General features: G+C 37.7%; 1 protein-coding gene across 3 annotated transcripts in view; it reads right to left on the bottom strand.

The window, feature by feature from the left end:
* Nucleotides 1-663: 663 nt before the first annotated feature.
* Nucleotides 664-16,435, bottom strand: part of LOC141459451 (uncharacterized) — a 34,528-nt gene continuing 18,756 nt past the window's right edge. The window contains exons 3-13 of one of the 3 annotated variants that reach the window (XM_074138562.1): nucleotides 15,157-15,272; nucleotides 10,824-10,985; nucleotides 9,572-9,774; nucleotides 8,971-9,129; nucleotides 8,482-8,611; nucleotides 7,283-7,574; nucleotides 7,110-7,202; nucleotides 6,353-6,502; nucleotides 5,435-5,720; nucleotides 4,852-5,157; nucleotides 664-4,734 (exon numbers count right to left, since the gene is read on the bottom strand). In XM_074138562.1, coding sequence (XP_073994663.1) covers nucleotides 3,931-4,734; nucleotides 4,852-5,157; nucleotides 5,435-5,720; nucleotides 6,353-6,502; nucleotides 7,110-7,202; nucleotides 7,283-7,574; nucleotides 8,482-8,611; nucleotides 8,971-9,129; nucleotides 9,572-9,774; nucleotides 10,824-10,985; nucleotides 15,157-15,199 — 2,628 coding nt within the window. In that variant the 5' untranslated portion in view covers nucleotides 15,200-15,272 and the 3' untranslated portion in view covers nucleotides 664-3,930. Of the gene's footprint in view, nucleotides 4,735-4,851; nucleotides 5,158-5,434; nucleotides 5,721-6,352; nucleotides 6,503-7,109; nucleotides 7,203-7,282; nucleotides 7,575-8,481; nucleotides 8,612-8,970; nucleotides 9,130-9,571; nucleotides 9,778-10,823; nucleotides 10,986-15,156; nucleotides 15,273-16,435 lie in introns of all 3 variants that reach the window. The other 2 variants (XM_074138561.1, XM_074138563.1) reach the window with 2 other exon arrangements.

The raw sequence follows: 16,435 nt of genomic DNA, 5'->3' as shown, positions 1-16,435 counted from the left end.
TACCTATGTATTAGGATAGATATTTTGAAGTGCTAGAGAAGTTTGATTACTTTTACGCAGTCTTGCTTGAGGTGCCTATTGAGGTAATTCAAGCCAACAAATTCAATAATCCTTGAATTTGCTGAGTTTGAGATTTAAAATAACAGAGAAGATAAAGAAACTGAGGTAGTATCTATTAAACTTGAGGCAATCAACTAAGGCTACTCAAACGCAATTCTACACATTGCGGTTGTTTTCAAAAACAATTAGGATTATTATCCTAAATAATGTTTTTAAATTGCACGCGTATAGCTACTTTGACTTGTCTATAATTTCATTCATTGGACATGGCCTGATCATTTTATATCACAGCAGCTATTGAGTAGTGATATCGCTCTTCTGCGTATTTATAAAGTTCAATTCAGATTAAATTAGTTTGTTGCCCCCAAAAAAATGTGGGTAATATTTTAAAATGGTGAAAATTACGAATGATTTGAGTCCACATAATGGATACGTCCTAATTTCATATGATATAAAAGCGGGCAATGCATGCCTTCATTCATACAAAGTTTAGCACAGTTATAAAGATGGAGCTAGCTTTACAAATAGATACTCTAGATCCAGCATAGATACTCTAGATATAGAACTATGGTGTGGGGGGAGGTAAAGGAAAAAATACCTGGCATTACAAAAGATACCTGTAATCATACAAAAATGTAACAATTAAATACATAGGTTTATACTCAATTTACAAAATGGTAATAATCTGCTTACAAAAGTACTTATAGATGGCATATCGCACATTAATTCTACTTGTAATGGTAAAGATATACTAATTTGTAGTCGTTAAATTTATTTAAATAATATTATAACTAAACTAAGGTTTGATATATGTGCAAATTTCATTAATAAATTAAAGCAGGATGAAGTTGGGCGCAATGAGTTGTTGCTGGCTGTAGTAGACGGCTAATTGTGTGTAAGGACTGGTATATATGACATTCAAGCAGTTACGCAGACTTGGAAAGTTTTACTACCGACTACAGAGTTTGTAAAAGATCCTTCAGTATAGTTGAGAAGATGATCTTGCTCCAAAGCCCTGACAAGCCCTTGAAAGGGTGAAATAGCCTCCTTACAAGCTAACCAAATTTTGGCAATAACGAGAACATAAATCCAGGATGCGGGGAAAAATATAGCTTCGAGAAAATTGCACCAAAACGATGAGAATGAGGCGAGAACTTTATGTAGTCAGGGCATATTGATAAGAAGAAGGTTAAAATAGCAAACATTGGTATAAAGAGCCGTAAACAGTTGTCTACTTTAGTCTTCAAATGCAAGTAGCTGCTTTCGTTCATATTAAAGCCAGAATTATTAGGATAAACTACTTCGGTTTGGTGGAATTGCAGCGGGGTTTGGAGATTTTTTCGTCACAGCTAGACAATTGAACTGGTTCCGTGTGTATAGTGCCTAGAGCATAAGACTGTCTATGCCAAACTTCCCCGTCCATTTTCGTGATTATGGTGGTGTCATGAAGAGGTATTGGAACTTATTGATTGAGCTGAGGTACTAGTTTGGGATTCCAGATATCTAGGTTTAGCTAATCGGCAGTCGTTGGCCGCGATCTGCGAAATGCCTAGAGGCTGACCCCATGGTGTTGATCCAGGCGGTGGTTCCTGGATGTACCCCTGAAATTACTGGCCATTGAGCTGTTAAATGGCTGCAGAAGTAGATATTTAGGGACATAGAATGCTATATACAATTCGCTCATTCTAGCGTATACTGTCAGGTAATGGGCTCACCTTCAAGGCCTTGAGTTCCCCCAAATAAATGTTTAGGATGGTATAGAATATCTTAGCAGCCAGCTAACTCTGTCTACAAATGGTTGTTAGAATTATCAATGAAATGATTTAAAATTTACATATTTGAATTTATAATAATACAATATGAAACAATTTTAGTTACATTACATACAATGGTAGGTTACTCGCTGGTGAGGAACTTGAACGTACTAAACTCGTACTGAGGGGATTGCTGTTTTCCCTGCTTGCTCACTCATCAACATTTACAATTAAATTTAAAAAATTTAGAACCAGTAAATAAGGAACTTAATTGGTAATTGGATGATTTCATTAGAAATATTCATGGAGGGTGATGCATGAGATGTCTCGCTTTAGTATCCTCAACAGAAAACAAGGAAAATTAAAAGCGTGCGGGAACAGAGGATTATGTCCACGCCAGTGATAAGAAAAAAAGAACAGGAAATTTTAAAAGAATTATTCAACCGATTATCCAAGTACATCCAAAATTGTAAATAATTTTGTTAAAAATTGTAGTATGCAACAGATCTTCCATGAATATCAGTCAATAACCAGAAAACAATGATTTAGCACCCAAATGTTACATTTACAAAAATATATATATTTATCTTTTCACTTGGTAATTTAATTAATTTGCTTTCTTCAGTCTCTAATTTGTTAATTGATTGGTTTAGTTTGTGGTAAAGCGAGAATTTGGGTAAACTACCCTTGTTTGGTAGAATAACACCGGGATTGGCTGAAATTTGTACAACACAACTAGTCCAATTTCTAGTTCTGCTTGTGATTCGTGACGTCTCTGTGTTTATTACGACAAAATCGATAACAGTAAAGGGAACAATTTTTTTTAATTAAAACTGTCAGGTAAGTCATTTCAATAGCTATTTAATTGCAGAAATATTTAATTACAAAATAGCAAATTACGCAACACAGAGCTGTTCTGCAATCTTCATTTTGTTGTTTAAGTTTTTTCCTCGCAGTTTTGGGCGCCCTAATGTAATTGTTGTGCTCTGTATCCTCTCTCTCTTGAAAATGAAAGGTTTCGATTTACTTTTCTAATATTTGAAGAGGTATTCTCAAGTCAGTGTCTCACTTTTGCTCAGAAAACCTTAGCCTTGACCACTTGTTATAAGGAAAAAATAATAAATAGTACAACTCTAAAAAGACCTAAAACTACCAATTCACAATGTTTAGACAATAATTTTTTATTAGTTTTCACGAAGGCAAACGAAACTACTTCTTTTGCTAATCGAAGAACTAGCTAGAGAGCCAAAGCATGCTTGTTCCTGTAGAACTTGGGCAAGTAAGCGGATTGGTGGGATTTTCCGCCAAGAAAGTCTTGAGTAAGTGAGAGTCTGCACAAAATTTAACCAGGAAGGAACACGCTTCTTCAGTAGGAAACATCATAAATCCATGGAAAAGCTGTACCAGATGATGACTGGAATTCTGAGGTCACTAAGCTTATTTAGAAGACGTGGACGGAATTTATAGCCTCAGCTATAGAATTAGGCAAGTACGCCACAGTTCTCCATGCGGAGTTTGTAGGATAACTTTTTATTCTGAACGAGAGAAAACCCCATGTGTTCGGCAAGAAGCATGATGAGCATGGACTTCCTCCAAATAAGCAACGAGCTATGGCGAGGAGCCCCTCGGAGTCTGCCCTGTTTGGAAGTATAAATTCTTTAGATTAGCGGTAATTGTAACTTATCGTTGTATACGTTTCATCAGATTCATAGCTTTACAGCTTTTTTGTGGATATCTGAGAGCGTTCCTGAGCAGGTGAAGAAAACACTGGCTTGATAGAGGCCTGGCAGAAACACATTCTGTACCGCCAGATAGCATAGCTTAAGATTTAGGTAAGGTTAGATTCGGTAACAATGCAGTTCGAAGACTGCAGCGTATGTCATTAGCAATCGGCTTGAAGGCAACCCATTCTGCCGGATCTCCCCACAATCAAATATAGAATATGACTACCTAAGAGTAAATCCATTTCTTAAGATTTTATATTTGTCGGTCTCATTAAACCTTGTTCAAACCTAGTTGACAAATGTTTAATTTCATTGTAAAAGGTTCAATTTAATTGAGAAATGCGACATTAGGGAAGTAAATTTGTGATGATGCAATATTAAAGTCGTCCAGTTTATCCAACAAAAGAGAAAGGGTTAAACGGAGGGAAAAACTGTGGGAAGGCAGGTATGGTTGGCTGAACTGGTAACTGAGAGGTGACGTAAGTAGTTACCAACGTGGGCAGCACCCTGGTAGAGTACAGAGTGGTGTAGGCGGTCTTCGCTCCGAACGTCAGCTTCAGCACCTTGGAATCGGTCTGCGTAATGATGGTCTGCTGGACAATAGGGCTGGACGTGACCAGTGGCTGCAACTGCGGCGTCGGTAGGAATGGCAGCGGTAAGCTAGGCAGCGGCACCGTACCCGTCACGTAGTCTGTGCGTGTCACAGTCTTCACAGGCCGGGATACGGTGCTTAGCACCGTGCTAAGTCCATTAAATAGTGGGATCACGTGCGACTCGTATAAGGTTTGCAATGACAGTATGGTGGACGAGGTGATGACCGGGGCTTGGTTTGGGTTCAAAAGCCGCAGGAATGCTAACTGCTGTAATTTGTCCGGTGTCAGCTGCTCCTGCTGTTGTTGGAGTTGTTGCTGCTGCAGTTGTTGCTGCAACTGTTGCTGCTGCAATTGCTGCTGCTGAAGTTGTTGTGTGAGCGGTGTCTGTTGAGTTATAGTTTGCTCGGTGGTGATATTGTCCGGTAGTACGGCCACAGAGTGCTCTTCCTCATTGTTGTCCATATCGCCAAATTCCAGTTCCAAATGCAGTTCCGAGCCGGCCTCGTCCAGCCTTGTGTTAAACTCTGTCAGAGTCTTGCTAGGTATGAACTGGAACAGCTCTGTGGGTGGCAGAGTTTTGGTTGCACTTACCACCTTAGTCACCTGCAATCAGTAAAGAGATGTCAAGAAAACATTTGCTTTCGTCCAGGTAGGTGACCGCCAACTAATATTGAAGAGCAATCCAGCCCCATATTAATGCGATAGATAGCCAATAATTACCTCATAAGTTTGGACCAAGGTGAGAGTGGTAGTATTGGAGTCGCGCACCACCGGTAGTAGGTGAGTCTTGAGCAAGGTTTCACTGGTGCTGAAGGTGTCCGTCATTGTCTCTAGCGGCAGGCTCTCTCCGGCAGCTATGTTGATCACTGGCAGGGTCACGATCGGCGCTTCCTTGTCATACACCGGAGTAGTGGTCAGGATATTCTCAGTGAGTGGCTCCGTGTTGCTAGTCGGACTGGCCTCCTCCAGCAGTTTTTCTAGAGTTGTCGTCAAAGTAATGTAACGGGTATTCTTCACTGTGCCTACCTGGAAATACGAAAAAAATCGGTAATGAATGTGATGTGTGAATGTTAGTGCTATTTTCTTTCTACATGGTGCACCATTAGTTTCTAAATTGCAAAGTATGATTTGTCTTGCCACAAACAGAGGTGTTTTCCCTTTTACCCTATCTAGTCACTGGCGCCCCTCTATCTAAATTGACTAGCAGACTATCTTTCGTTCTCACTTAAAAACTAGAAATCAGGCAGACTTCGGAGAGCTGCTCTAGGCGAAAGATCTTCATTACATAATGTGTTTAGAGTACCTGAAATGTGTAGGGCGACTTGACAGTGGCGATCTCGTAGTAGGTGTTGCTGAAGTTGGCCGGCGTGGAGATGTCCACTCGTAGGGTGTGTATGGACAAGGTGGGTGTAGGTTTCGTGTGCGTTGTCTCGGCTAAGTCGCTCTCAGACAGGTATTCGCTCTGCTCTAGCTCCGGCAGCGTGGCCAGGCTAGGTGTCGGCTGTACGATGTTGCTGGCGCTGTCCTCGTCCTGGCGCCGAATTGCCACTCGAGGCTTCGGACTCGTCTTGTACTGCCACCTGCCATCCCTGCGCATAGCAAACGAACGTTTAGCTTATAATTATCTACTTTTTCATTCAAGGCGCATCAAAATCTGAGGCATTGGCTGTTCTCTTGATACAGAAAATATCGTCCATCATCGAACTGTGAGCTGTAAAAAGCTGCTAGAAAGAAAATTTATAAAGTCCAGCAGCTGGATTCGAACCCAGAATTACCCAAGGGAATCCAGTTCGCTAATCACTTAGCTAATCCTTTCACTACTTAGCACATTGCAGTTTCATCTAACAGCTGTTGACAAGCTGGCCAGATCATCTTCTCGTGCAAACATTAGTCATGAGTGGTGATAATCAGTGTTTTTTTTTTTTTCAAGGTTTAAATCCAGTCACGCTCAAAGCAGCCGATTTGGTAAATCGGAGAAAACCTTGTTCGAGAGTGATTTATATTTACTTATAGAATTTCTCTCGAACTAACACAAAAATTCAATCTTATTAAAAAATCCAGTAAACTGTTGTTAACAGACAAAGGTAACCATTAAAATTAAATCAGTTTCACACACACTAGGTAGACAAGAAATTTGGCAAGGCACAGTAACAGTTTTAGAAAAATAAGTGGCAGGTCGTTGCCAGCTGGTTAAGGGATTGAGGCTAGGACTGTGACCCACCTGCCTTGAGGTCTTGCCAGCTTGAATTTATACAGGCTGGTGGTAGACTCGCTGGTGACTGGGCTTGGTTTTGGTTTGAACCTCCTCGAGCCGGTCTCGATGTTGTTCGAGCTTACCGTTGACGAGGTGGACGCCGAACGCTGTCTGTACCTGAAATGCAATGTTTTCTTAGTTTCAGATCAGAAGCAACTTCAACTCATTCAATGATTTCTACTTTGATTTGTGTAGTGCAGGCGACCAGCAGAAGACTTCTGTACCATTTAGTAGGACTAATAACAGAACCTTTCAACCCATCCCCTAAGGTATGCTAGATTGTAGCAAAATTCTAGGCAGAACAACCTGTTGCTGCTGCTGCAAAATTTGATAAGTAGCCCACCTGTTAGATTGCTCTGCATGAAGATAGTCAACAAATATTTTATGTACATCTGCCCACTCAGAATCAATAGAAGTCTTCGTTTCAGCTTCTTCATATACCTTCTAGTGTACTTCCATCCTCTAAGTAGTATGGCATGTTCTTCAACACCCAAACAAAATGCATTCATCGCCGCACTAACTCTTAGAAAAATGATTAACTGCTGACGATATCATTACTAGAGAAGTAGCAGAAGGGAAAGGCCGCCTTCAGACTTCAGAGAAGAAGAGCTAATACAAAAGAAGTCTGCATTCTCATTTAGTTGCAGTTTGACTGGTCATCCTACACATGTAACTGCCACTATCAAATCTTAAAGATAAAAGTAAAATATAGAAGTCACTGAACCTTCTGGTAGGTGCGACGGTCTCTGGGAAGACAGATACGGTGGGGATGTCTACACTAACAGCGCTCGTCCTACTGAACCGATTGTGTGACAGTCTGTGCCAACAATAAGGTGTGTTAATAAATATTTATGAATCTTAAAAGTGAGTATTTTAAACAAAGCAAAAGACACTCACTTGAATGAAGGCCTAGAGGTGTGCTTCTTTTTCTGTTCCACCGTCTCATGTACTTTGCTCGGCTCATGCACCTTAGTGCGCTGCAACTTGTTTTTAAATGGCGGCGAGACGGCCGGGCGCCGAGAATGTCTCACCAAATTCTGGCCAGCTGAAGTCGTGAACAGCGCTTCTAACGGTAGAGAATCTTCCAGTACTGATGGTTCAAGATGGCGACTTTTTGGCAGAATTTGATGTGTTTTGGTTGGGCGACTAATGACATGCGAGCTGCTCTTCAAAACTTGAGCATATTTACCTGGAAAATGTTTAGGCAACAGTGATTATACTTGGTACCTAGTAAAAGTATTGTAGAAAGAATGTATTGTAATCAGAACGCATCCCTTAATTTTGTCCAAGGCAAGCAATAGTAAAATTGCAATACTTCGTCAAATCGAATACAATACAAACATTGTGTGGCGAAGTTCTACCAGTTTTAGCCATTCTTCTAGCTACATCTAAAATGTAGCTTAACAGAATTCCTCTAAATATTAATGTATCATTTTCCTTTGGCCTAAAAAATCTACTTAGTGGCTGTTTTTAACTGCATACAGCTGCAAATGCAAGACTCAATTGGTCCAACGATTCCAAACCACAAAACCTCGTGCTTTCTTAGAAAAGATTTAATTTGAATAGTCCAAATTCTTGAGATCGAGAACCGGACACCAATGAAGCACTAAGGAGAGAAACAAGCGTTCCTGTACATCCTCTTGATCCATAATTTTCGTTAAAGAAACATTTTAGCAACATGAAGCCTTTTTGTCTTTTTACCAAACTCGTTAATTTCATAGAAAATTAAATTTAAAAATAGGAATTGAGCTGTAAAGAAAAAAAATTTTAAAACTACTTACTGGGGTTGAAATTGAATTTTAATAAATTAAAATGGATTCTTTCAAGCGAGTCATTCAGCAGCAGAATCATTTCACTTTTTTTTCTCGTCAAAGAATTTCTTTCTTATGAAACCCAATAGTTTACACTGACCCAGAAAGTGAAATACATCTTCATTGACGCCCTACCCACAGAATGTAAGAGCAGCGTATTGATGGATATACGACACTGTAGCATGGTGAGCTAAGGTTGTTTTGCTCCAGCGGGTCATCTGCTTTCAAAGGCGAATACTTAGCCATATTTCTAAAAGCTAGCTAAAAAAAAAACTAGAACTGTACCTGAAATATAAGTGCCAATGACGCTGGTTTCGTGCACAGTGGTGACACCATCTTTCACAATAGTTCCGCCCAGCTTGGTGACCAGACCAGTTGGTTCGTTCCTGGCCTTGCTACTCACGACTTCCAGCACCTAGCAAGTTAATTAAAATTAAACTCACAGCTGAAATGTCAACTCAATCAGATAGCGGTAATAATAGAGAACAGTGTTCAGCCAGGCCTCCGTATGCAGATTAGTGATGCAATGGCCAGTGCTGCAGCAGTATACTACTGTTATAGTGTGTTTTGTCTACAGTCCATGTTCCTTGACGTGGAATTTCGCCAACCTTTCAGTAGTTCCCTCAGGATCTAATGATCCATAATGGTTGCGACGTAATCTAAAATTCAAGGCCGTACCATTCAAAATGTGTAAGGCAGAATGGACTCACTTGAAACTAACGACACAAAGAGAACCGACTAACTAAGTATTTGAAAAACAATATATAAGATTACCTTGAAGGTCTCAGTCACTTTGCCAGAAGCTTGTTTAGCCAGATCACTCTGTTCGGACGGCTCCAGATTATTATCGAATATTAGGTTCTCTTTCTGCTTCACTTCGACATTTCCCTTGTTTACTGAACTGCTCACTTTCTTTCGTACGTCGGTTTTCACCTGAAAAAGAAATCATGACATGTGATGACCTTGTAGAGACTGAACTCTTCTTTCAATATTATAGAAGCTTTAGAAGAGGAACATGGTTGTTATTTATTACCGGTTAGTATTAAACCTTATAATTTTGTTGATATTACAAACGGAAAAAGAATTCGATAGATATGAAGTGACAATAAATCGAGATATATGATGTAATCAATTAATCCGTCAGGAGAATCAACGAGGACTCACTCAAAAAATAAAATAGAAAAGAAATTAATAAGCATATTAGCTGGCCTGCGATAAATTTAATTAGAAGTTGTTTGACTGCCAATGAGAAATCAGTTTACATCTCTACAGCATTTATGGTATGAGTGCTTTTGTCTCAGCCATAAATAAGCTAAAAAAACTCCCCACGCTATATTATAACAGTTTGCATAATGGAACACAGGTCCAAATTTACCTGTTCAGAGACGCTGACCGACTTGGACTGGAGTACCGTCTGCTTGGGCTGGGGTGCCTTTGCCGACTGCTTGCTGACACTCACCTTGCTGCTAACCGCCTTCTCCGAACTAATTTTCACTGTCGGCGAGGCTCGGATTTCCACCTGTTTACTGATATGTACAGTAGATTTAACTTCAGCTGGTTTGCTTGGTTTTATTTCGGCTGCTGAAAAATAAAAAATTAAATGCATATTTAAGAGTTATCAATCACAAGGTAAAATCCACTAGATTACATTCCCTGTCTAATTTAACTAACTCTTAAATAAGGACCTCTCCATCTAACCCTTGGACCAGAATTTTTAAACGCGGCCTAAACCAAAGATTCTTTCTCTCTCCCCAAACTGTTCAACTCAAAAACTTTTTATTCAAAGATACATAAAAAAAATCGCTTTAATGTGAAAGTGCTGTAAAAATTGAATGTAAACATGTAAAAATAATAATTTTTTGATATTTGAAACCATATTAAAAAAAAAATATATTAAATGACTCACTTTATGATCATTGCTGAAGAAAGTTTTTCAGATCCTTATTCTCAATAAATACCGTCATTTTTGTAATTCTTGTTCCCTATCGTTTGAAAGTTCCATTAGAAACTCAATACAACTTCTCTCAAAGAGAAGCATGTTATTTGGACAATTTTCCGACACATTTGAATAGTAAATAATAATAAAATAATCATAAAAAGTACAGAAATTGACAAGAAAAAACTAATGTTTACAAAAGCAGCCACAATCCTAAACGATGTTGAAATGACATTATATCCAATGCCTTTTGAAAACGTCATGCTACTTGTAAACAATAGCCGGTAATGGCAAATCCTGGTCACATCCGACACCTAAGATTTTCTTAAAACTTAACAAAAGCTGGAATTTCAAAATTATTTTCCATTTTTTATAAAGTTATTCTGAAATCATTGCTTTCATGTTTCAGGTTCTTTTCTTGCTCTCTTCTAAAGATCCTAATTTATGATTAATACAGCTAAAACTATATACATTGTGGGAATGCCACTTTTTAGCAGCTGTTTGATTCATCCTTTGTTGATAAAGTGGTAGGAACGAAAACAAATTTAACGTAGGTAGCGGCCAGAACAATCAGTTGTGAATCTAAGTTTACTAGTTTAAGCCAACCTTCATCAGGTTGGATTTGTTAGCACATTGAATCAATTAGCTATAAATTCTCTCAGTTCTGACCTGACTGCGGACAACAATTTACCTTGACTTTGCGGCGAAAATATCATCACAGTGTTGGCAATAGTTGTGGTAAAGTCTAGAAAGCCATACACTGTTTGCGTAGTGAGGCCTGCAGATGCAGTTGCAGAGCTTGGCTGAATGTCAGCAGAGGCTGTGTACACAGGACCGCCTCCCAGTGCACTTCCTGCAAAGTCAGCGGTTCATTTCTTTACTAATATAGAGTGTATTTTATAGCAAGAATTTTACATTGGCATATGCACATCAATAAATCTAACAATAAAAATCTATCAAAGCTAACAATAAAAATATATACTTAAATTAGTAAAGTAATTAATAAATGAAATATTTTGTTGCTGTAAAAACATGAGAACTAGTAATTACTAACAAGGTTTGGGTTTATTTAATAATTAAAGCCTACAGAGTTAAATTAAATAACGGTACTTATTTATCAAAACGGTTTACAACTAAATAGAGAATTCCTAATAGTGATTTTGATTTATACAAAAAATCAAAATAATTACAAATTTCAAGTTTGAGGTAATCCATGAATAATATTGTACTTTATTAACCCACAATGAAGTTAAAGCTTTTTTTCGCAAAATTATTAATTATCATATTATCATCAACAGTGAGAAGATCTGCAGAAATTCTACTTGATGCAACTACGTATTTGTACATTTTAAGCAATACATTTCTTCAAAGAAACATCAAACATTGGACTTGCCGGCCAAAAAATGAGAATTAATATTAGGCGAACTAAGATTATGCCACTACAGAATTAAAGTACTGATTTGGATAAAAAAAAAAAAAAATTGTTTGCAATTTCCAATTCTTGAGATGGTAATAGGCTCATTTTTAATTAGATCAAGATATGTATCCAAGGTGTCAAATATGGAAATGTTAATTATTAATTAAGTAAATCATCTAATTTTATTTTCTGCTGTACAGTACGTGTTGAGGCCTGCAGATGCAGATGTAGTTTGGTTGAATGTCAGCAGAGGATGTGTGACCTAGGAACCACTCTCCCCCGATCGAAAATTTGCATTAAAGGAAAAATAAAACGAAATAAAATAGTGCCCTTAGCTTCCCCCAAGTTTTAAGTTTTTCTTTGCTTATCCTTGCAAATAAATAAGGTATATAAATTTCAAATAGGCCAATATAAACTTTTGGTACCTAGTTGAAATTATAATAATTGTGACAATCGTAAATATTTTACATATGTGAATAATTTAGTTAGTGAAGTGCATTCATTCATTCTTACTACAATAGTAGAGGAAAACAGAAGACAAGTGGACTTGATCAAGAACACGGTCTTCTAATCCCGTCAATCAAATGATATGATCTACTAATATTCGAATAAGAAGTGAAGCGGTTTTCAAAACCCTAATTTGCAAATTGCATTGCGCTAATAAATAGAATCTAGATTCGAACAAAATAAATAAAATACACATGACATGAACATGCCTTGCATTCATGAAGAATAAGCCACTGATTTTACATACAGACCATTTAGCTCTGAAGGAGTCTTAACACTCTCAATGCATCTCAAATCATCTGTCTGTCAAAATATAAAAAGGTGAGTGATTGTATTCCGAATTGAAGCCTAATGGACGAAGGTCAGGTCAATTCCCACAGGCTGAGGTCAGTGAGTGAGCTACATTGTAATTACAATGCTGCTTACTTTCTATTACTAGCCAAGGACACGGCTTGTCTTTTCAAAATCTTACTTATAAAGTTCAGTTGTTAAGAGCTATGGGTGAGAGCTGGAGGCAAGTTAGCTCGGCCCAGCAAGCAGCAATGCCCCACCCATTATATATCCACAGATATACAAAAATCTATAATAAACAATCCCATAGCATTCTAGTAAACGATTAGTCCTTGTAAAGAAACATATGTATTCCATTTGTGGAGATTTCGGTTTTTGGTTGCTAGAAATAGTGAGAGTGAAGCAGATTTTAAGGGAACGCATCGGGCCCTCGCTTCATCTTCCAAAAAAAATCCTGAAAATTTGCTAAACATTATATTTGACTAAATATTTTTTTCAAATAATGTACGTTCATTTATCCACTTTCAAATAAAGTTCATTTATAAATTCTAAACGATAATAGTTTCAAATATTATTTGGGTCTAGAGAGGTGTAAGTTAAAACGTACTGTAGTCAGAACCTCGAGATTTGTAGTAAGAGAGTCTTCACACAGGATTTCTTTGAAACAGCAGTTTTGAAAAGAAGAAAGCGCTCAATTTCTTTTATTTTCGGCGTCGGAAGAAAATTCATAAAAAACGTAAAAAATTAAAGTTTTTTAATTTCATTTAAGTGCCGTTCTGCGGACTCTGTAATAAGATTTTTAATATATCGGTTAAAGAGAGGAACCACTCTATTAAAAACAATTTTCCAATCATTTGAGATTTTAGAAAAATACCTGCTACTAATTGCATTTTTTATACGAGGTGTGTTCAAAAAGTAACGGGAATTTTCGTTTTTTGAAAAAAATATTTATTTATTCATCTACATTAATATTGTCGCCTTCAAAGTAGTCCCCTTCGCATACAATACACTTGTGCCAGCGCTTTTTCCAATCCTCGAAACACTTCTGAAACTCGATCTTTGTGATAGCTTTCAGCTCTTTCAGCGATTCGCTTTTAATGTCATCTATGCTTGTAAAACGACGGCCTTTTAATGTTCTCTTTATGTTTGGAAATAGAAAAAAGTCACATGGAGCCATGTCTGGCGAATATGGAGGCTGGGGCATCGTTAAAGTTTTGTTTTTGGCCAAAAATTCACGAACAAGCAATGAAGTGTGAGCAGGTGCATTATCGTGGTGCAAAATCCATGAATTGTTTTGCCACAAATCCGGGCGTTTTTTTCGGATTGCTTCACGCAAACGGCGTTGAACTTGTAGGTAGTACTCCTTATTGATTGTTTGACCTTGTGGCAAGAATTCATGATGCACTATGCCATTAAAATCGAAGAACACAGTGAGCATAACCTTCACATTCGACCGCACTTGTCGAGCCTTTTTCGGTCTTGGCGATCCAGAATGCCTCCACTGGGACGATTGAGCCTTAGTTTCGACATCATATCCGTAAACCCATGTTTCGTCACCTGTTATAACACGTTTCAGTAGATCCGCATCGTTGTCGACTTCATTGAGTGACTCTTGAGCAACTTCCATTCTCCGCTGTTTTTGTTCGAAATTCAACAATTTTGGAACAAATTTTGCTGCCACACGTTTCATACCCAAAACATCCGAAAAAATTTCATGGCATGAGCCAATTGATATGGCAACATCATCAGCGACTTCTCTGATTGTGATTCGGCGATCGTTCATAACCATTTCTTTCACTTTTTTCACGTTTTCATCGGTTGTTGATGTGCTTGGACGCCCAGGTCGTTCGTCATCTTCAACGTTTTCGCGGCCATTTTGGAAACGCTTATACCACTCGTAAATCCTTGTTTTACTCATAGCAGACTCACCATATGCCTTTATTAACATTTCACACACTTTATTTCATTTTTTACGCAAAATTTAATACAAATTCTTTGATCCATTTTTTTTAACAAACAAAAATCGCCAAGCTCGAAAAACACGTCTAACCTTAACGGCTGCCACTTAAGAAGTAAACAATGAATATTACTGAAAATTTTATCGTACTTCAGGGGCATGTGTACCAACATAATAAAAAAAAAATTTTACAATCAGACTCTCCAAACCCGCGAAATTTAAAAATTCCCGTTACTTTTTGAACACACCTCGTACATGTAGATCAATAAATAACTTTTCGTCTAAACGAGCAGTAAGACAATTTTTAAGAAAGGAATTTTTAAGAGAAGGTTTCTAGTCAAATAGTTTTATTCAAATTAATATTCAGTAGTCGTTAGAACCGTGTAATATATTGAACTGGCACATTATACGAGCTCGTAGAAGAGCTAAACTTCAACCAACACTAATGAATTGTCCCAGAAAGAATGTTTCAAATAAAAATGATAGACCTACATGTTGTATTGCGTGAGAATAGAATGTTCCAAGTAAACTTGGAATTGGAATAATTTCAAATATAATCACAAAATACTGAAAAACTGATTCAAGTAATGTGACACTTTCGGTTGCTCTATTTTGACCAAGTACATAGGAGGATTCTCTTGATAGCACCTATACGCAATAAGAAATTTGACCTTGTTTTGAGTTAGGCTGAACACATACAACGAGACTAATCTTAAATATCCTTTTTATTTTATTCATTTATTTTTTATTCAGAAATGCTAAAAATGTAGAACAGTGGCGACTTCAATCGGAAAATCTTCGAAAGATATCATCGGCCAAATCTGAACCCAGAACGAAAGAATATGCACTCACCTAGACATAGCAGCAGCAACGAACTCAGTAGAGCGGCCTCCATTATTGCTTGCTTCAACTCTTCAGCTGTAGTTCATGATAAAGTTGCCGGCGAACAAGATGAATTTTAGTGGAAACTGTAAGATATTAGCAAATGTAGAACATTAGCACACTCTTTGCAAACTTTACTAAATATTATTGTATTTGTGTGTTGATGGTTTGATACTTGATGATTTGTGTTGATGTTGTGTAATTGTGTTGGTTCTTTTTTGATAACGACTACCACTCAGTCATCGACACCAGCCGTCTGTAGCTGAATGACGTCCAATTCCATGGAAGGCATGGAAGATCCGTGGTTTATCCGGAAACCAAAACTGGATCTATCACAATCAATCAGGTTATATTGGGTAGATAGGGATACCTAGTCAGTTGCACTCTCTGAAATTAATGGTGAAACTAAACGTAAAGTAGTTTAAACGTTTTAGGTCTTTACATTAAGAAGCAGTTTGCTGAACTAAGAAAAACGTATTCCTTTTTTTTTTTTAATAGCCACTGAAAAGGTTCTTCTTTGTCTTCTCGGACAAACTCATCAAGTTGTAGAAAGTAAACATTGTTTTATCTATCCACCATTCTACATCTAGAAGCTTCTTCTTGGCATGAAGCCCAGTCATGTTTACGCATTTTGGAAAAATATTGTACATCGAAATCACTTGCTGTGAATCCTGAAAAAACCGTAATTGTTCCATTTCATAAAGGAGGTACGATCTCCAAGTTTCCGTCTTTTTATTATAAAAATAATAAAATTAATGTGGTTAACTCAGTTAATTACCTTGGGGTGCCTTTTTTCTCTTCTGGAAAGTTTTCTAATGCTGGGAATAATTTTTTGGCTAAAAGTACTGCTGCCAATTCTACGGTGCTAAAATTGTTGAGGGTTTCTAAATCGGATGAATGGTCCAGTAAAGAGTATTTATTTGATACCCTGGCTGAAAGTGTTCTCTTATACCAGTCAGAGATCTGGGGTGGCCAGTGTCTGGCGGTAGTGGAACGATGCCAGACGGGGTTTTTCAAGAAACTTCTGAGACTCCCAGTTAGTACTCCAAATGCGTTCATAAGATTAGAAACTGGACGGCTAAAACTACAATATAAAGTATTTAAAAAAATGGTTAATTGGTGGTGCAAGCTTTTGTCGATGCCTGGCAACAGACTTCCGCGAATGTGTTATCTGCGGTTATTAGATTTTATTAATGATTCCTCAATGCCCTTTAACTGGACCTCAGAACTTAACAAATACTTTTGTTTA

The sequence above is a fragment of the Rhodnius prolixus genome, unplaced genomic scaffold (genome assembly GCF_049639745.1).
Source record: "Rhodnius prolixus isolate KJV_2025 unplaced genomic scaffold, Rpr scaffold_11, whole genome shotgun sequence".
NCBI lineage: Eukaryota > Metazoa > Arthropoda > Insecta > Hemiptera > Reduviidae > Rhodnius > Rhodnius prolixus.
Note: the sequence above shows the minus strand (reverse complement) of the source record. Positions and strands in the feature narration are given on the sequence as shown.